This window comes from Balaenoptera ricei, chromosome 19, assembly GCF_028023285.1.
Source record: "Balaenoptera ricei isolate mBalRic1 chromosome 19, mBalRic1.hap2, whole genome shotgun sequence".
NCBI classification, from domain to species: Eukaryota; Metazoa; Chordata; class Mammalia; order Artiodactyla; family Balaenopteridae; genus Balaenoptera; species Balaenoptera ricei.
Genome location: NC_082657.1, coordinates 1,640,735 through 1,660,575, shown reverse-complemented (window position 1 = coordinate 1,660,575; position 19,841 = coordinate 1,640,735). Strand labels below are relative to the sequence as shown.

Below are 19,841 nucleotides of genomic sequence, written 5' to 3'. Positions count from 1 at the left end.
GCTGAAAGACACAAGAAAAAAGAAGTCAAATAAGAAAAATCTAGAAAGATGTGTCAGTGGAAGCTTGTTTACGAGGCAGATGGTTCAAAAAAAATTTTTTAAACATCTTTATTGAAGTATAATTGCCTTACAATGGTGTGTTAGCTTCTGCTTTATAACAAAGTGAATCAGTTATACATATACAATATGTTCCCATTTCTCTTCCCTCTTGCATCTCCCTCCCTCCCACCCTCCCCATCCCATCCCTCTAGGTGGTCACAAAGCACCTAGCTGATCTCCCTGTGCTATGCAGCTGCTTCCCACTAGCTATCTGTTTTACATTTGGTAGTGTATATATGTCCATGACACTCTCTTACCCTGTCACATCTCACCCCACCCCCTCCCCATATCCTCAAGTCCATTCTCTAGTAGGTCTGTGTCTTTATTCCCGTCTTGCCACTAGGTTCTTCATGGCCTCTTTTTTTTTTTTTTTTTTTCCTTAGATTCCGTATATATGTGTTAGCATACTGTATTTATTTTTCTCTTTCCAACTTACTTCACTCTGTATGACAGACTCTAACTCCATCCACCTCAGTGGAAGCTTGTTTACGAGGCAGATGGTTCAAAATTTTTTAAGATATTAATTTCCTATGAAACTGAATTTAAATTTACTTAGACTTCACTTTCCCACTTTAAACAACTTTTTCTCAAAGTGCCTGTCAGAACACACAGCTTTACTACATAACAGAGCCTTGTTTATTCTTATATGATGCCATGCTTTTGCACACACAAAAGGGATAACACTAAAAATATATTTATACACTTAGTGAAAGCAGCCATACAGGAGTAACTATAGGATTCCATTTATATAAAATTCTAGAAAATAAAAACTATATTGGGAATTCCCTGGCGGTCCAGGAGTTAGGACTCCGCACTTTCCCTGCTGAGGGCCCGGGTTCAATCCCTGGTCAGGGAACAAGATCCCGCAAGATGCGTGGCACAGCCAAAAAAAAAAAAAAAACAACGAAAAAAAACTATAATGTCTCCCTAGAGATGGCAGGTTGGCTAGGGCTGAGAGAATACAAAGGGGCCAATGGAAACTCTATGACAGACATGTTCATTATCATGACTTTGGTGATGGTCCCATTATGCACACATGTGAAAATACATCTTACATTTTTAATAAATGCCGTTTATTGTATGTCACTACCACAATAAAGGTGTTAATAAAATCTAAATCTCTTCCTCTACAAAAATCGTATCTGGCAAGGTAGTATTGACTCCATCAGCACCCTTCCCCATGTCTTGGGTGGGTCAATTCTGATTCCTTCTCAAAACAGAAAGAAGTACTCACAAATGCTTCAACATGGGGAAGTTATGCTAAGCTAAATAAGCCAGTTACAAAGAGATGAAAAATGTATGATTACACTTATATAAAGTATCCAGAGTAATCAAATTCATAGAGACAGGTCCGATAGAGAGGGCATAGGAAGAGATGTTGTTTAATGGGTATACAGTTTCATTTTTGCAAGATGAAAAGAATTCTGGAGATTAGTTGCACAAATACTTGAATTTTTAAACACACTAAACTGTACAATTAAAAAGGTAGAGGGTAAACTGTTACATGTATTTTGCTACAATCAAAAATGTAAAATGTAAAAAAAAAAAATACTATATGAGGATACTGTTAAGGATAGATTAGAGCAGATATTTTGCTGAAGTCTTTCCCCATTTGCAACACTCCCTCTGTTGTGAAATTTTTGGTGCTGAATGAGGTGGAAGTTTTGGCTGAACATATGCCCATATTCACTGTACTTACAAGGTCTTTCTGCATTTTGAAATCTGTGATGTGCAATGGGCCTGACGTTTCACCTAAAGACTTATCCACATTCACTGCACTCAGAAGGCCTTCCTCCAGTGTGAACTCTTGATGTCTAATGAGTGGGGAGCTGTACCAATTTCCCATATTTTCTGTACTCATAAGGCCCACTCCAACATCAACTCATAAGATGCTCCTCCAGTGTAAGGAGTTTGGAGTAGTACCTAAAGAATTTACCATATTCTCTGAACTCATAAGGTTTTTACCACTGTGAATTCTCTGCTCAGTGAGGTTGGAGTTGTATCTAAAGAGTTCGCCACATTAAGGGCACTCATATCGTTTTCACTGTGGATTTTCTGGTGATGTATGAGGTAGGACTTCCTAATGAAGGCCTTCTGACATTTTCTGCACTCATAAGGCCTTTCTCCAGTATGGGTTTTCTGATGCTGAAGAAGTACATTCTTATGGCTAAAGGCTTTCCCACATTCACTGCACTCATAAGGCCTCTCTCCACTGTGAACTCTCTTATGTCTAATGAGTCTGCAGTGGTACCTGAAGCCTTTTCCACATTCACTGCACTCGTAAGACCTTTCTCCAGTGTGATTTTGCCAATGTTTAATAAGCTTGGACTTGTACTTAAAGAATTCCCCACATTCACTGCACTCATAAGGCCTTTCTACAGTATGAATTCTTTGATGTCTAGTGAGTGTGGAGGTGTACCTAAAGAATTTCCCACATTCACTGCACCCATAAGGCCTTTCTCCACTGTGAACTCTCTGATGTTTAATGAATGCAGAGTTGTACCTAAAGAATTTTCCACATTCACTGCACTTATAAGGCCTTTCTCCAGTGTGAACTCTCTGATGTTTAATGAGTGTGGAGTTATACTGAAAGAATTTCCCACATTCACTGCACTTATAAGGCCTTCCTACAATGTGACCTCTCTGATGTCTAATGAATGTGGAGCTGTACATGAAAGATTTCCCACATTCACTGCACTCATAAGGCCTTTCTCCGGTGTGAATTCTCTCATGTCTTACCAGTCTGTAGTTGTATCTAAAGAATTTTCCACATTCTCTGCACTCATAAGGGCTTTCTCCACTGTGAATTCTCTGATGTTTTATGAAGTTAGCGTTGTACTTGAAGAATTCCCTGCATTTGCTGCACTCATAAAGCCTTACTCCAGTGTGGATTTTCTGGTGCTCAACAAGCATCTTTTCTCGGCTAAAGGCTTTCCCACACTGAGTGCACCTGTAATCACTCTGTCCACTACCACAGGCTTCCCTGCACTCAGTGTCCTTGTGTGGCTTCCCCACACTGTGAGGGGCCGGCTGCTGCAGAAGGCCTGTGCTGCCTGGGAAGTCCTTTCTGTCTCTGTTGCATGTCAAGGTCCTCTCTGCCATGTGAACGCTGCTGTTGGTCAGAAATGAAGGCTGCCCCTCACCCCTTCTGGAAAGGTTGTCTCTAATCTGCTCCTTCTGCTGCTGGAAAAGGTTTGCCCCACCAAAGTATAGTTCTGGATCAGAGAACATTCCGTCATGCTCAAGCAGCTGCAAAAAGTCTTTCAAGAGTGGGCCATATATCTCACAGGGCTGGGCCTTCCTGGAGGATGGATCTGGCTTTGGAGTTCTGACCGGTGACACTCCTACAGAAACATCTTGCTCAGAAGGTGCCTCCTCATCCTGGGCTCCATGCTGACAACCTGTAAGCCGAGAAATGCTGGTGAAGTGCATGATGATTTTGGTAGGAGGGGCAGCCCCATCAGAAATGACACACCGAAGACTAGAGCCAGAGAGAGGAAGGTCTGCTGTGCAGAGATGGACCTGCGTAGCTCCCATGATGCGAGAGCCCTGACAATAGGCAAGGACTGAAGGAAGAGTTACTATCTCAGTCCATTTGGGATGCTATGACAAAATACCACAGACTGGCTGGCTTATAAAGAACAGAAATTTATTTCTCACACTTCTGGAGACTGGAACCCATAGATCAGTCTGCACTCTCCTGGGTCGCAGACTTCTCATAGTGTCCTCACATGGTGGAAGGAGCTAGGAAGCTCTGTGGGGTCCCTTTTATAAGGGCACAAATCTCATTCATGAGGGCTCTGCCCTCATGTCCTAATCACCCCAAAGGCCCCATCTCCTAATACTGTCACCTTAGGCATGAGGTTTTCAACATATGGAACGTGGTGGGGACACAAACAGTCACACCAGAGCAGGGAGGAGAGGCAGGCCTCCAAGTCAACATGGCCAAGGCTACTGGTGACAGGTGAGCACTGTGTCAAAGGCTGTGCCCAGACCTAGAAATACTTGATACAAAAGAAATGCTAAAGTTCAAGGACTATTTAAGGATACATGCAGACGTCACGACATCTTACATATAGGTCAAATGTTGAACACTGCAAAGGGAGCAATGAAACAGAACATGTGACAAGTCACATGTGAGAGTCACAAAAGTGTGGTTGGAGTGTGACAGAAGAAATAAGAATGGGGAAGAAATGAGGTGTGGCACTGGTCTGAGTATCAATCAATAGTGAACACAGGACAGGTTCCCAGCTCTGACATCACACCCTTTCCCAGGACCTCACACCAAGCCCGGGTACTTCTGAGTGTCTCCTGCCATTGATGTAGTAATGGCCACACTAGAAGGTACCCAGAGTCCTCCCCATTGCTGCAGGTGAGCATTGATGTGGCACCTGAAAGAGGTTAGTCTTACGTGAAAGACAAAAAAAGAAGGGGCCAGCACACGTAGACAGAGATCCAACACAGGGCTTCCGGCATTCTAAAATTATAAGAACTTCACAGGGGGTACTGTGGTAACAAGCAGTGGTTCCCCAAATTAGTAACTAGGTTGGTGCTAAAATTCCTGGCACAGGAGGCCCTAAGAAATGTCAGCAAGAGGAAGGGGTAAGGCCTGGCGCAACAAGGGTCCAAGCATCTAGACAGAGGACCCAACCAAGAACAGGCCAGGTCTGAAGGGGTCTCAGACAAAATCTACATTTCTGACTCCTGAGCCCTATCTTGGAAGGACTCGGAGTAGAAGGGATGGGGCTCCCTGGGGAGAAAAATGACACTGTACACACAGTCCAGCCCCGGCACCAACAACACATATGCCAGGAAACCAGGAAAGGAAGCAGTACCCATGGTCTCAGTGTGGGGAGTACAAAGCTTCCCCCTGGGAAAAGGGAAAGAACAGAGCACAGCCCAGGGCACTGGGTGAGCGTGTGGACCTTACCTAGGGAGGTCACAAGTGCAAAGTTCTCCGTCATCACAGCATGGTACAGGTGTCTCTGAGCTTCATCAAGGAGGCCCCACTCCTCCTGGGAGAAATACACAGCCACGTCCTCAAAGACCACACGGTCCTGCCAAAACTGGAAGAGTTTGGTTCATGAACAGCTTCTTGTTTTAACTATATTTTTGTGGATGCTGTATTTATCTATTTGCCATCCATTAATTACAGGGCTAAACTAATGGCCAAATTTGTTTACATCTCCCTTGCAATCCAGAGCCCATACTCTCAACCAACTCCTTACCTAACTCTCACGCACCAGGTCAGTATTTCCCCTGCCCTAAAGCAGCCCAGGGCCAGGTAACAGACAGCTAGGGACAGTTCCCATAGCCCAGGTACACAGAATTATACAAACTAGTCACCCATAAACTTTTCATCCAATCCTCCCTGCATTTCCCTCAGAAGTCTAATAAAGGCTCTGACCTTTGGTGTCCCTTAGCTTGTGCTCACGCCTCCTGACCGAATCTGGTGCTTCTCCAGGTGGCCCTGTTACATAGTGTACCTCCTCCTCTCGGGAAATATAAGTAATAAAACTGTCTTTCAATGTCGTTGGCCTCTCTGTATCACGACTCACTCGCCTCCACAAGTTAAAATCCTGTGGGTGCAATCACTGATGCACTTCCCTTTTCAGCCCTCCCCCTACACATCCGTCCCTGCTCAACCTCCTCCTGGACGTCCCACCATGAAAGATATACCAGGTCCCAGTGGCACCAGTGCCTGCTCTCTCCTCATTACCATTGATCACTGTGTCCAGCACACAGCATAAAACACATGGGGGAGGGAGCAGAAAACCACCATCGAGGGTGTGGACCTGCATGCACGGCCCTACCCCTCTCCTGCCACAGTTTCCCTGGGGTCCCCCAGATGTTGACCCTCAGACAAACTCAGACTTGTCCCTGTCCTCAAGTGCCCAGTGCCAGGGCCCAGGGCCAACCATTCACACTCCTCCTTACCTGCATCTCACTCGTTGGACTGCACCTTCCTCATGACTCTAACCCTTCCACAGTGACAGTTCCACAGACAGCCCCAGCCCACACCATAGGCACTTCCTTCACCTCCTTACAGGGCACTCTGCACACGGAATCCAGGCAGTGAATGGAAATGCATCCAGCATTCAACTCAGCCCAGTCCTGTCCCTGAACACCAAAGTCCCCTGGGGCCAGGGCCTGCCCCAAGCCCTGCTTAGACGGTCTCACCACCTGGCCCTGTTTTTTCCTTCCTCCCCAGCCACCCTTCCTATGTGAGACCTCATGACCCCTTAGCCCTCTCCCCCTTCCGTGTTGCACGAACTGTCCCATAAGCAGTCAGCACCTTCTCTCCTCATGTGAAGCCCAGGTACACCGACCTCCCCACCCACACTGTCACTGCGCCCTAAGTCTAGCAACTCTCCTAGCTGACCCCATTTCCTCCCTCGACATCCATCTCATGTCTGCTCTGGCCTCAGAAGACTTTCTCAAGCCTACATCCCACTGTCACGCACAGACAAGGAAACTCTGCTCCCTCATCTGTCTTCGTGATGCGCATCACCACCAGCCAGGTACCCAACCCACAGACTTAGTCCTGAGGCCCTTCATTCTCACTCCTTGTCCTCTAATGGCATCGCCACCATAAACTAGAAATGATGCCGCCTAAAACTTACCTTCAGCTTCATCCTAGTCCACACACCGGCCACTATGTTGTGGTCGTCTCCATCCTGAATCCGTCCTCTGAACTCCAGCCCTCTGTGTAAAGGTGCCCACTCAACACCTCCCCTTGGGAGTCTCTGGAACATTTGTGGCATGGACAAAAACGGACTCTTCTTATTCCACCTGAACATTCCTCCTAAAGTTGACTCTGCCCGTTTTAGTTGATGAGGCATCCATCCTTCCTAACAAGCCCAGAAACCTGAAGTCATCCCCAATTCTTCCTATCAGCCCACTTCCTTGAGTCCCTCGCTCTCCATTACATAAAACATGGGGAGCTCTAGTTCAAAATACATCCAGAAACCAACCGATCCTCCATCTCAACAACTAGCATTCTTGTGTAACACCATCAACACTCACCTGGATTGCTGCAGGAAATCCCCCCCCCCAATATTCCTGTCTTCAGGGTGATAATTGGGATGGGTGAAAGGTAGGACCCCTCCACTCACCTGTACAGGGTCCATAACCATTTCTGCCACTGCCATGGGATCCTGGGAAAGAAGGAAGCCATGAGAAATGGGTAGCATTGTAGAATCCTACAGCTGAGCTGGACCACCACCCCAGCCTTGCCCTGCCCTGGTATAACGGAATCTCAGCCTGACAGTCTAAGTTCAGTTCTTCAGAAAACAGTACTGCCTCTTACTAGCTGAGTGACACCGGAGAAGGACTAAGCCTCCCTGAGCCTCAGGGAAAAGAAAATGCTTATAAAGATAAGAATGCTCCCAACCTCATAGGGATCTAATGTAAGGAGAACATACCATGTATCAGCTATGATTGTACATAGGATCAATAGTTTTGTACATATTTTCAGTGCAAGTGAAGTGGCAGAGTTTTGAAACTTAGGGTCTTCATTTTTACTGCTTTTTAAGATTTCAGAGGATGTCATATATAGAACTTTGCATTGTAAGCAAATACCGAGAGGTAAATCAATGCCAAGCCATTTACAAAGTGTTTGCATAAATTTAACTAAGTGAACAGGCTCATTTCTAATTGCCTGTGTGTATGTATTTAGAGGAATATTGATTAATTAGTGTTTAAATTAGTTTTCATACATTCTTAAGTTAATGAGTCATGGGGAGGGGCTGAGCAGGCAGGTCGGCTATTAGTCCATTCAGCACCAGGCCTATCACTAAATAATCCTCAAAAGGGAGCTTGTTGGGAACCCTTGACTGAAGCAGTGGATCATCCCTCTTGCCCTGAGAGGTGGAGGTGAGTTGGCAGTGTCCTTGTCTAGGACCCACTGGCTGCACCAGCCTGGCTGAGTGGCCCTGAGGGTTGGCAGAGCCTGCAAGTGGAGAATCCACACCAGCACACACTGCAGGCTCTACAGAAGGAAAGCTCCTTACTCCATCCAGGCCCCCCTTTCTACAGACATAGCCCAGATTCCCTCCTATGTCAGGTCTGCTCTTTTCTGGAGGGAGCATCAGGGATGCCAGCACCAGCCCTCATGCCCTGCCTTCCAACTCTCAGCCCTCCCCTCCCTCACCACAGGGCCCATCTCAAGTAACAATCTTAAGACTCCCTCCTCAATCTGATCCCCAGGCCATGCCCTGGTCCAATCCACACCCTCCATGCCTTTGATATTTCCAACCCTGCCCCCTTCCTCTGCTTCCAGCCTTTATGTTCACCTCCACATATGGTACCTCCATTTGGTGACATCTCCATCTTCATACATGTCAGGATCAACATGTCCAAATACAACTCATGGTCTTCCCCCTGGAACCTGCTCCTCGCGCTGACTTCCTCATCTCCCCACTTTCAGATGTTCAGGCAAAAAAACTTGGATAGTGCTTCATTCCCTACTTTTGCTTACAACCGTATTTTGTGCAGCAGGAAATCCCGTTTACTCCAAGTTTGAGATTTCTCCAGAATCTCATCCCATCTCCCATGTCGCGCTACATTCCTGGCCCAGCCCCTGCTATAATTCTCCTGGGGTCTATCGCGGTGGTCTCCTCAGCAGTCTCCCTGCCTCCATTCGCATCCCGTTCTCCCAATTTTTAACTTCTAACTCTGGACACGGTTCTCCCATCCCCAATCCCTTCACAACCTTCCATGGATTCCACCTGCTCAGGTTGCCGTTTCAGGTGAGACAACAACTCCCCCTCTGTGCACGACACAAGTGACTCCAGGCTTCCCCAATGCTGCCGACTCCGTAGCACCTGCAAGCCGTGCACCGGGGGCCCCCCGAGGGAACTCTCTCCCTCACCCCAGTCTACGGGCTTAAAGGGGACCCCTCCCAAGGCCGCCGTCTGTTCTGGACTCTGGGGCTGACCAGCAGGGAATTGAACGGGCGCACCACCGGGTGGGGCCCTGGGAGACGCATCACCCACCTGAGCCGGGCTCATCCCTGAGCCTCTCCGCCTGCTTTTTCGCTCGATCACCTCCATGCCCGCCAAGCGACGTTTAAGCCCGGAACTCCTAAACGTCCAGAGAGCCCCCAAACGACAGGAAGGAACTCCGGAAGTCCCGCCCCAGATGATGCGCACGCAACCATCCGTCCCTCCTCTAAGCTTTCATTGGCCCAGTTACTGCCGCCGCCGCCGCCGGTCACCGAGCTAATGAAGGCTCAGCAGGCGAACGTTTTCGTCTGCACGCATTCAGGGGCGGGACTTCCATAGGCTTTATGTGGTGGCCGGTTTTCGTGTTTTTTCACCTTTTTCAGGGCATTGAGTCCTGAGTCGGGACCGAAGAGAATGGAACAGGCGAGGAGAGGCGTTGGCCCCGGTGCCCAGAGGCGGCTGTGAGGCCCCCTGAGCCCGTAGTTGACGGCGGTGCCCTCGTTTCCGCCCCGCCCGCCAGCTCTTCCGGCTCCGTTCTTTCCACCGGCCGGTGACCCCGGTGACCGAAGCTGCGCCGATGAGGCCGGCTTAGGTGGGTGCTGCGTCTCCCGGGCCCCAACCCGGCCCGACTCCCGCCTCCGAGTCCTAAATACGGACGGAGGGGCGCCCGCTCGGTTCCCTGCCGGTCAGCCCCAGAGTCCAGAACAGAGGGCGGCCTTGGGAGGGGGGTCCCCTTTCAGCCCGTGGACTGGGGTGAGGGAGAGAGTTCCCTCGGGGGCCGACGGTGCACGGCTTGCAGGTGCTACGGAGTCGGCAGCATTGGGGAAACCTGGGGTCGCTTTTGTCGTGGACAGAGGGGGACGAAGTGTCTCACCTGAAACGGCAACCTGAGCAGGTGGAATCCATGGAAGGTTGTGAAGGGATTGGGGATGGGAGAACCGTGTCCAGAGTTAGAAGTTAAAAATTGGGAGAACGGGATGCGAATGGAGGCAGGGAGACTGCTGAGGAGACCACCGCGATAGACCCCAGGAGAATTATGGTAGGGGCTGGGCCAGGAAGGTAGCGCGACGTGGGAGATGGGATGAGATTCTGTGTAGATTCATTGATAGAGCCTACAGGACTTTCTGATGTGCCATGTATAGCTGTGAGCAGAAGTAGGGAGTGAAGGACCATCTCAAGGTTTTGTTTGTTTTTGTTTTGTTTTTGCGGTTTTGGGGGGAAGCAACCACAAGGAGCAGGTTTCAGAAGATAATGAGTTAAATTTTGGATGTGTGACCCTAAGATACCTCAAGGTGGAGACGGCACGTAGGTATGTGGACATGAAGGTCTGGTTGCGGGGGAAGGGGGCTGGACTGAAGCCGTCAAAAGAGTGGAGGGTGTGGACTGAACCGGGGCATGGCCTGGGGATCAGATTGAGGAGGGAGATTTTTAAGGTTGTTATTTCTGATGGGCCCTGTAGTGAGTGTCAGGAGGGCTGAGACTTTGAGTTTGGGGCATTAGGGGTTTCATCATCCCTGATGTTCTCTCAATAAAGGAGCATATCTGGCATAGGAGCTACTCTGGCCTGTGTCTGTAGAAAAGGATACCTGGATGTGATGAATTGCCGGCCTGGATGGAGATGAAGGTGTAAGGTCGTGTAGACTGAGCCCTGCAGGTCAGCTCTGCTCCTAGAGGAGAATCCCTGTGGGACAAAGAAATAGCCAGGTTTGTGGAGCAGATTGGTTCCAGACAAGCACACTGCTGACCCACCTCTTCTACCCCTCAGGGCAAAAGGAATGAGCACTATAGTCAAGGGACTCCTGCAGTGCACTTGAGGGGATCCTTTGCAAACAGGAAACAGGCTTGTTTGCAAAAAGGAAAAGTACCTGACCTGCCTGTTCAGACTCTCCCTACAACTCATTAAATTCAAAATGTATGAAACATACTTACTGATCAAAACATCTGTTAACCAGTATCCTTCTAAATATGTACACGTAGAGGGGCAGTTAGAAATGAAGACATTCAATAAATTAAACATAGGAACACTTTATAAAAAATTGCTTGAAATTTAATTTACCTGTAGTATTGGTAATACTTTAGGTGTTAGCAAATTTAGTGGAATGTTATATATTCCATTTTCTGAAAACCTTAAAAAGAAACAGGAGGGGTGGGATGAGTTGGGAGATTGTGATTGACATATACACACTACTGATACTATGTATAAAATAGATAACTAATGAGAACCTACTGTATAGCACAGGGAACTCTATTCAGTGCTCTGTGGTGACCTAAACGGGAAGGAAATCTAAAGATGGGATATATGTATATGTATAACTGATTCACTTTGCTGTACAGCAGAAACTAACACAACACTGTAAAGCAACTATACTCCAATAAAAACTAATTAAAAAAAAAAAAGCAGAAACAATGCAAACCCACATTTTGAAAAACCCAGTCCCTTCATTTGCACTGAAAACATGAAAAATTGTGGATCTTATGTATAGTTACAGCTGACAGGTAGTGTGTCCTCTTATGTTTAATACCACTATCATCCTTATGAGGAAGAAACCATTGTTATCCCTGTTTTACAGTGAAGGAATTGAGGCTCAGGGAGGTTCAGTCTTTAAGCAGAGTCACACAGCTGATAATAGTGACACTGAGGTCAGAGAAACAGCATAGACCATCAGGCTGAGACCATTTTGCGCCAGGGCAGGCCAGAGGTGATAGTCTAGCCCAGTCTGTAGACTCCTAACGTGGTTGCCCATTTCTCAGGACCTCCCTCTTCCCACAGGTTCCCATGGCATTTGCAGAAATGCTTATGGACCTGTACAGGTGAATGGAGGATGTGCCAGACCTTCAACCACCCCAGTTATCACCCTGATGGTTCTGCCACTCCCATATGAAGAATGCTGGTGGCCTGAGATTGTTCACCCATCCTTCTCCCTTCCTTGGGTCTGAAGTCCCTGTGGTTTCACCAAGGCCTAGGGTCTTGAACTCAGTCCCAGATTATATGGAGCTGTTCCCATTTCCAACAACTGATGGAGTAAGATGTGGAAGGATGTCGTGGGCACAGGATCCAGAATGTCCAGACGACTGGAGGTGAGACTGAGCTGGAATATTCAGGGAACTGCAAGTCTGTTACATGTGATAGGATTATGGGTGAGGGGAGTGAGTGGAGGGTAGGGGCACACAGTTATCAGGTCTCAATTACAACCTGAGGTTTTGGGCCTCTAATCCGAGGGAAGTAGGAGCTAGGGAAGGTTTGAAGCAGAGGAGCCAGGTATTTGACCCAGATTGTAACCGGCTGTGTCTAGCCACAGGAGATACTGTGTGGGAGGGAAGGTAGAGGTAGAGTGACCTGGGGGAAGTGACTGTGGTGGACGTTGGTGGTCGCTGGACAAGAGTCACTGCCGTGGAGGTAGCAGAGCGGTTGCCTTCTGTTTGTGTTCTGAACAGACCTGCCCACATTGAGTGATGTGGAGAGCGTAGGACTGGGAGATGAGATGGAAGGGGGAGTCAGAGGTGACCCCAAGTTTCTGGCTTTCTCTGGAAAGATGTGTTCTGGACACAGTGATCAGTGGAAATAAGGAGAGAGAGTCACTGGTGCCACTGGACCTTGTATCTCTTCCACACTTGGGAAGTGGGGGTGGAGGTTGAGGAGGGAATGGACGTGTGGGGGGAAAGAGTAAAGATCCTGGAGAAATGAGCTGTGCATTGATTGAACCATCCCCATTTTGGTGGGGACTTGTGGTTTTTACAGACGTGGCCATACATTTCTCTCAGGAGGAGTGGGGGCTCCTTGATGAGGCTCAGAGACGCCTGTACCACCATGTGATGCTGGAGAACTTTGCGCTTCTCTCATGACTAGGTAAGGCCCTCATAACCCTCCCCCCACACCAGTGTCCTGGGCTGGGCTGTTTTTTCCAACCAAACCATGGGTAGTCCTTTCTTCCTTGGTTTCCTAGCATGTGTGTGGGAGCCATTCCCAGGCTGTGTGCACCGTACTGCCTCTCCCCAAGCAGCCCCATCCCGTGTTGCTCTGAAACCTTGCCTGTCCCTGGTCAAGTTACTCTGTTCAGATGCATGGAGGCCTTCCCCCTTCTTGCTGACGTTTTGGGGGGCCTGCCTGTGGCAGAAATACATGCTTACTACTTGTAGAGACCACTGACTCTGCGAGACCCTCCTCTGTAGTTCTTGCGATTTTTGAATGGGGGCCGTCGTGTGTCGGCTCGCTCTGGGGGCATGCTGTCCACTCCCTTTCCCTGTGTTTCACCTGGGTTGGTCTGTGCCAGGTCCCATAGAAGTGCTCACCATGAGGCAGAGGGAGGGGCCTGGGTGTCTTGACAGGATGGACATTACTCCATCAGTGCCAACAAGAGGTGGCTCTGGAGCTTAGGAGCTGGGAGAGGGTGTGTTGTCAAAGCTGGCTTCAAATCACACTGGAAGCCAGGCCTTTGTCCACCACTGGGTGATGCCAGGGACAGTGGTCACACTTCATTTCTACATTTTCTTTCCCATTGTCATTTCTAATCTTCCAGTCCTCGGCTCCCCTGACTTTTGTAGTCTCCACCTCCTATTTGTTCCTTTGCCATGCTGTCAACATTTGACCCACACTTAAGCTATTTTGACATTTGCACATATCTTTTTTATCTAAGTTACAAGTTCCTGTATTTTTTTTATTGAAGTATAATTGATTTACAATGTTGTGTTCATTTCTACTGTACAGCAAAGTGATTCAGTTATACATAGATATACATTCTTTTATTTTTTAATATTCTTTTCCATTATGGTTTATCACAGGATATTGAATATAGTCCCCTGTACTATACAGTAGGACCTTGTTGTTTATCCATCCTATGTATAGTAGCTTACATCTGCTAACGCCAACCTCCCACTCCATCCCTCCTCCAACGCCCTCCCCTTGGCAACCAACAGTCTGTTTTCTATGTCCATGAGTCTGTTTCATAGATATGTTCATTTGTGTCATATTTTAGATTCCACACATAAGTGAAATCATATGGTATTTGTCTTTCTCTTTCCGACTTACTTCACTTAGTATGATAATCTATAGTTGCATGCGTGTTGCTGCAAATGGTATTATTTCGTTCTTTTTTACAGTTGAGCAGTATTCTATTGTATATATGTAGCACATCTTCTTTATACATTCATCTGGCGATGGACATTTAGGTTGCTTCTATGTCCTGGCTATTGTGAATAGTGCTGCTGTGAACATACAGGTGCATGTATCTTTTTGAATTAGAGTTTTATCTGGATATATGCCCAGGAGTGGGATTGCAGGATCATATGGTACTTCTGTTTTTAGTTTTCTGAGGAAGCTCCATAGTATTTTCCAGTGGCAGCACCAACTAACATTCCCACCAACAGTGTAGGAGGGTTCCCTTTTCTCCACACCCTCTCCAGCATTTGTTATTTGTAGAATTTTTAATGAATGGCCATTCTATTTGCACATATCTTTAAACAGTCCTTGGATACCAACTACTGTGTCACAATCAGACATCTCTGGCTCTGGACACAACCTTCTACCCAGTACTCACTTCTCACCAGCAGCCATGGCCTTGTGGAAAGCCATTTTCAGAGGAGTGAGCTGGGGACCCCTCTCCTCCCTGCACTGTACCCCTTCCTTGTGTCCTTACCTACTGTCAGGGCTCTCCCATCATCTGAGCTTCCCAGGCGCAGCTCTGCACAGCAGGCCTTCTCACTGGCTCTGGCCCCTGTTGCTTATCAGCAGTCCTATGGATTTATTCGTGGGTGTGGGTGACACACATTTGTGGTGGGGCTGCTCCTCCCACCAGTGTCAACGTGCTTCACCAGCATTTCTCTGGTTTCAGGTTGTTGGCATGGAGCCCAGGATGAGGAGCCATCTTCAGAGCGAGGTGTTTCTATAGAAGTGTCACTGGCCAGGACGCCAAAGCCAGGTCCCTCCATCTGGAACGCCCAGCTCTGTGAGACGTGCAGCTCACTCTTGAAAGACATTTTGTCCCTGGCTGAGCAGGATGGAATGCACCCTGGGCAAGGACTATACACTTGTGAGGCAAAGCTTTGCCAGCACCAAAAACGTCACATTAGAGAGAAACTTTGCAGAAAGGACAAGGGGAGGCCTTCATTTGTGAAAAACTGCACTGTCCACATGACACAGAGGACCTTCACATGCAGGGAAGGTGGGAAGGACTTCCCAGCCAGCACAGGCCCTCTCCAGCACCAGCCTCCTCATGGTGTGGGAAAGCCACATGGGGACATTGCAGATGGAGAGGCCTTTCAGAATGGGCAAAGTGATTACAAGTGCACTCAGTGTGGGAAAGCCTTCAGCCATAAACATACACTTGTTGACCATGAGAAGATCTACACTGGAGAAAAGCTTTATGAGAATAGGGAATGTGGGAAGGCCTTTCTTAGAAAGTCCCACCACGAGCAGCATCAGAAAGTCAGCACTGAGCCTGGGCTTTATGAGCACTCAGAATGTGGAGTATTCTTTACAGAAATATCTGGCCTCAGTGACCACCAGAGAATTCACACAAGGCCAAGGCCTTTTGAGTGCAGCCTTCCTTAGACTGCCCAACTCGTTGGTCACCAGAAAATCCACACTGAAGAAAGACCTTATGGTTGTAGTGAGTGTGGAAAATTCTTTAGGAACTGTTCCACACTCATTAGACACCAGAGAGTTCACACTGGAGAAAGGCCTTTTGAGTGCACTGAATGCGGAGAGCCTTCACCTGCAAACATAGGCTTGTTGAGTACCAGAAAATCCACAGTGGTGAAAAGACTTGAGTGTAGAGCATGTGGGAAAGCTTTCAGCCACAAAGACAAAGTTGTTGAGCACCAGAAAATCCACACTGGAGAAAGGCCTTACGAGTGCAGCGAATGTGGGAAATTCTTTATGGACAGCTCCTCACTCATTATTCATTAGAGAATTCACACTGGACAAAGACCTTATGAATACGGCAAATGTGGGAAAAAAATTTTTTAAATTTATTTATTTATTTTTGGCTGTGTTGGGTCTTCGTTGCTGCACGCGGGCTTTCTCTAGTTGCGGGGAGCGGGGGCTACTCTTCGTTGTGGTGCACGGGCTTCTCATTGTGGTGTCTTCTTTTGTTGCCAAGCACGGGCTCTAGGGCGCGCAGGCTTCAATAGTTGCGGCGCACGGGCTCAGTAGTTGTGGCTCGTGGGCTCTAGAGCTCAAGCTCAGTAGTTGTGGCACACAGGCTTAGTTGCTCCACAGCATGTGGCATGTTCCTGGAACAGGGCTCGAACCCGTGTCCCCTGCATTGGCAGGTGGATTTTTAACCACTGTGCCACGAGGGAAGCCCCAAATGTGGAAAATTCTTTAGGTACCACTTCACCCTTATTAGACATCAGAGAAATCATACTGGAGAAAGGCCTTATGAGTGCATCGATGTAGGAAATCCTTTTGTTGCAGCTCCACACTCATTAGACATTGGACAAATCCCACTGGAGAAAGGCCTTATTAGTGCAGCTAATGAGGGAAATTTTTGTAGTAAAACTCCAGAGTCAGTACACACTAGCGAGTTCACGTTGATGTGAGGCCATATAAGAACAGCGAATAAGGGAACATCTTCACATACAACTCTGGTCTTGTTAAACACTGTTGAATTTACACTGGAGAAATGCCTTCTGAGTGCAGTGGATGTTGGAAAGTATATAGCCAAAACTTCCATTCATTTGGCTCCAAAAAGTTCACACCAGAGAAAGAACTTATGAAGGAAGCAAATGGGGAAAGGACTTCAGCCGAAAGTCTGCTCTGATTGGCACTGTGAAGTACATATTATGTACTTCTGGGGTTTTTTTTTTTTTCCTTCTTATTGTGTTAAAATACACACACATAAAACTTGCCATCTCTTAAGTATTTTAGTGTGCCGTTCAGTACTGTGAGGTACATTCACACTGTTGTGCAACCTAATCTCCAGAGCTCCTCTTGTTTTGCAAAAATGAAACCCTGTACCCATTAAATAACAACTCCTACTCCTCTCCTTCTCCAGCCCCTGGCAACCACTGTTCTCTTCTCTATCTCCTTGAATTTGAGTGCCCTAGCTGCCTCATGTAAGAAGAATCATACAGTTTTTATATTTTTGTGAAGACTTCATTTACCAGAATTTCACATTTCATGTATCACGTGTCCTGTTTCAGCAGTCCCTTCCTTTTTAAGGCTGAGTTATACTTCATTGTATGCATTTACCACATCTTTATCCATTCATCTGGTGATGAAGACTTCCCTTGTTTCGATATTTTAGCTGTTGTAAAGAGTGCAGCTGTGAGAACGACTGCACAAATATCTCCTTGAGATCCTGTTTTCAGTTATTTTCAGTGTATAGCCAGAAGTGGAATTAGTGGATCATATGGTCAATTTTTTTTTTTTTTAATTTTTGGCTGCATTGGGTCTTCATTGCTGCACGCGGCCTTTCTCTAGTTGTGGAGTGCGGCCTTCTCATTGCAGTGGCTTCTCGTTGCGGAGCACCAGCTCTAGGCGCATGGGCTTCAGTAGTTGTGGCTTGCAGGCTCAGTAGTTGTGGCTCACGGGCTCTAGAGCGCAGGCTCAGTAGTTGTGGCGCACAGGCTTAGTTGCTCCATGGCATGTGGGATCTTGCCGACCAGCGCTCGAATCCGTGTCCCCTGCATTGGCAGGCAGATTCTTAACCACTGCACCACCAGGGAAGTCCCCAATCTATTTTTAATATTTTGAACTGTTTCCTTTATTGGCTGTACCATTTTATGCTCTCATCAAAGGTCCACAGAGTTCCAGTATCTCCACATCCTCATCGACATAATTTTATTTTCTGTTTCATGTTTAATAGTAGCTATCCTAATGGATGTGAGGTAATATCTCACTGTAGTTTTGTTTATTTTAGTTTACTTTTTCTTTTTTATGGCTGCATCGGGTCTTAGTTGCGGCATGCGGGCTCTTTGTTGTGGCACATGGGCTTCTCTAGTTGTGGCATGCAGATTTTCTCTTCTCTAGTTGTGGCCCGTGGGCTTCTCTCTAGGTGTGGTGTGCAGGTTTTCTGTTCTTTAGTTGTGGCCCGTGGGCTCCAGAGTGTGTGGGCTCTATAGTTGTGCATGCAGGCTCCAGAGCGTGTGGGCTCTGTAGTTTGCAGCATGCAGGCTCTCTAGTTGAGGAGCGCGAGCTCAGTAGTTGTGGTGCGTGGGCTTAGTTGCCCTTTGGCATGTGGGATCTTAGTTCCCCAACTAGGGATCGAACCTGCATCCCCTGCATTGCAAGGTGGATTCTTTACCATTGGACCACCAGGGAAGTCCCCTCACTGTAGTTTTGTTTAGCATTTCCCTAATGATTAATGATCATATCTTCTTGGCCATTTGTGTATATTCTTTGTAAAAATCTCTATGTTTACCCCTTTAAAATTTTTCTTATTGGTGAGTTGTAGCAGTTCTTTATATGATCTGGATACTGACCACTTATCAAATATATGATTTGCAAATGCTTTTCTTCCATTCAGTAGCTTGCCGTTTCACTCTGTTGATTGTGTCCTTTGCACAGAAGTTTGTACCTTTATCTATTTTTGCTTTTGTTTCCTATGCTTTTCATGTCAATGCCAAGAAGTTATAAATCCAATGTCATGAAGCTTTTCCCCTATGTCTTCATCTAAGAGTTTTTGAGTTTACATCGTACTGTCAGGTCTTTGTTCATTTTGAGCTCATTTTTGGGTGTGGTGTAAGGTAAGGGTTCAACTTCATTCATTTGAATGCAGATATCCACTGTAATTTGTTGGAGAGACTGTCCTCCTCCCAATTCCTCCTTGAATTGTGTTGGCACTCTTGTTGATTATTTGATCAAATATACTGGCTTCCAGTTCTGGGCACTCTGTTCTGTTTCATTGGCCTAAAGTTTTGTGTTTATGGCAGTACCAGTGTTTTGTTTTTGTTTTTTTAAATTTTTATTAGAATATAGTTGATTTACAATGTTGTGTTAGTTTCAGGAGTACAGCAAAGTGAATCAGTTATTCGTATACATATATCCACTCTTTTTTAGATTCTTTTCCCATATAGACCATTACAGAGTATTGAGTAGAGTTCCCTGTGCTAGACAGTAGCTCCTTATTAGTTATCTTTCAGTTTTGAGTCCCCGGCTTGATGTTAGTCGTTTCCTCTTTTGGAGCAGCAGCTGATTAAGACCACAACCAATCACTGTCTGTATCAGGCACTCACACTCTGGACACCATCCCTTATGTCCCAGGGCCAGGATACCAGGCAACTGGAGACAGCCTGTATGCCCCTGACCCAATGAAATTATTCCAGCTAGGTCATCCATGGGGAGCCTGGGAAACCTAGGTAGCCCCAGAGCACTTGCTATGTATAGGGTGCTCCCTACAGCTCCAGGTTACTTACTGTGTCCCTGTATAACCCGTTGTGTGCCCCGCCTGATGCTCTTGTCTCATCCTAAGCCCTAGGTAACAGAATTCTGCTTTTTATCTACCCAAGTGTCATCAAGAACATTTAAATCTTACAAAACAACTACAAACCCAGAAGAGTGTTAAGAATGCAGTGAATGTTGAAAGTTAGTCAGCTATTAGCCTAAACTCAAACAGCACTGGTAAATTTAAATCGGAGAAACATCTTCGGAGTGCAGGCAACATGCTGTTTCCTTGTTCTACGTAATTGCAGAGCGACATTTTGGAGATTAGTCTTTGTGAAAGAGAACTCAGCCATAAATTGAACTTCATGCATCCAGACATCCCAGGAAGATTCTCTTAAGTACCAAGTATATTGGAAGCTTTCATGATAACACCTTGCACTTCCGGACCTGCCTGGAGTCCTTGCCAGAAATAA

At 46.9% G+C, this 19,841-nt stretch overlaps 2 protein-coding genes across 2 annotated transcripts; one reads left to right on the top strand and one right to left on the bottom strand.

Moving 5' to 3' along the window:
- Window positions 1-1,155: 1,155 nt before the first annotated feature.
- LOC132353396 (zinc finger protein 548-like) lies at window positions 1,156-9,215 on the bottom strand. Its single transcript, XM_059904565.1, has 5 exons — window positions 9,096-9,215; window positions 7,215-7,256; window positions 6,723-6,845; window positions 5,030-5,165; window positions 1,156-3,500 (listed from the first exon to the last, which is right to left on the bottom strand). The coding sequence occupies exons 1-5, from the start codon at window positions 9,150-9,152 to the stop codon at window positions 2,050-2,052; spliced, it is 1,809 nt and encodes a 602-aa protein (XP_059760548.1). The 5' UTR covers window positions 9,153-9,215; the 3' UTR covers window positions 1,156-2,049.
- LOC132353887 (zinc finger protein 17-like) lies at window positions 9,151-18,874 on the top strand. The gene is given in 4 exon segments (XM_059905381.1): window positions 9,151-9,228; window positions 9,528-9,636; window positions 12,784-12,891; window positions 14,873-18,874. Coding segments are annotated over 4 exon segments (1,014 nt in total). The 3' UTR covers window positions 15,592-18,874.
- The last annotated feature ends 967 nt before the right edge of the window (window positions 18,875-19,841 follow it).

Coding starts and splice junctions, on each gene's coding strand:
- LOC132353396 (XM_059904565.1), bottom strand. CDS start 9,152: ATGGAGGTGATCGAGCGAAAAAGCAGGCGGAGAGGCTCAGGGATGAGC. Junction 7,257..9,095: donor CAGGGATGAGCCCGGCTCAG/GTGGGTGATGCG, acceptor CTTCTTTCCCAG/GATCCCATGGCAGTGGCAGA. Junction 5,166..6,722: donor GGACTAGGATGAAGCTGAAG/GTAAGTTTTAGG, acceptor AAACTCTTCCAG/TTTTGGCAGGACCGTGTGGT.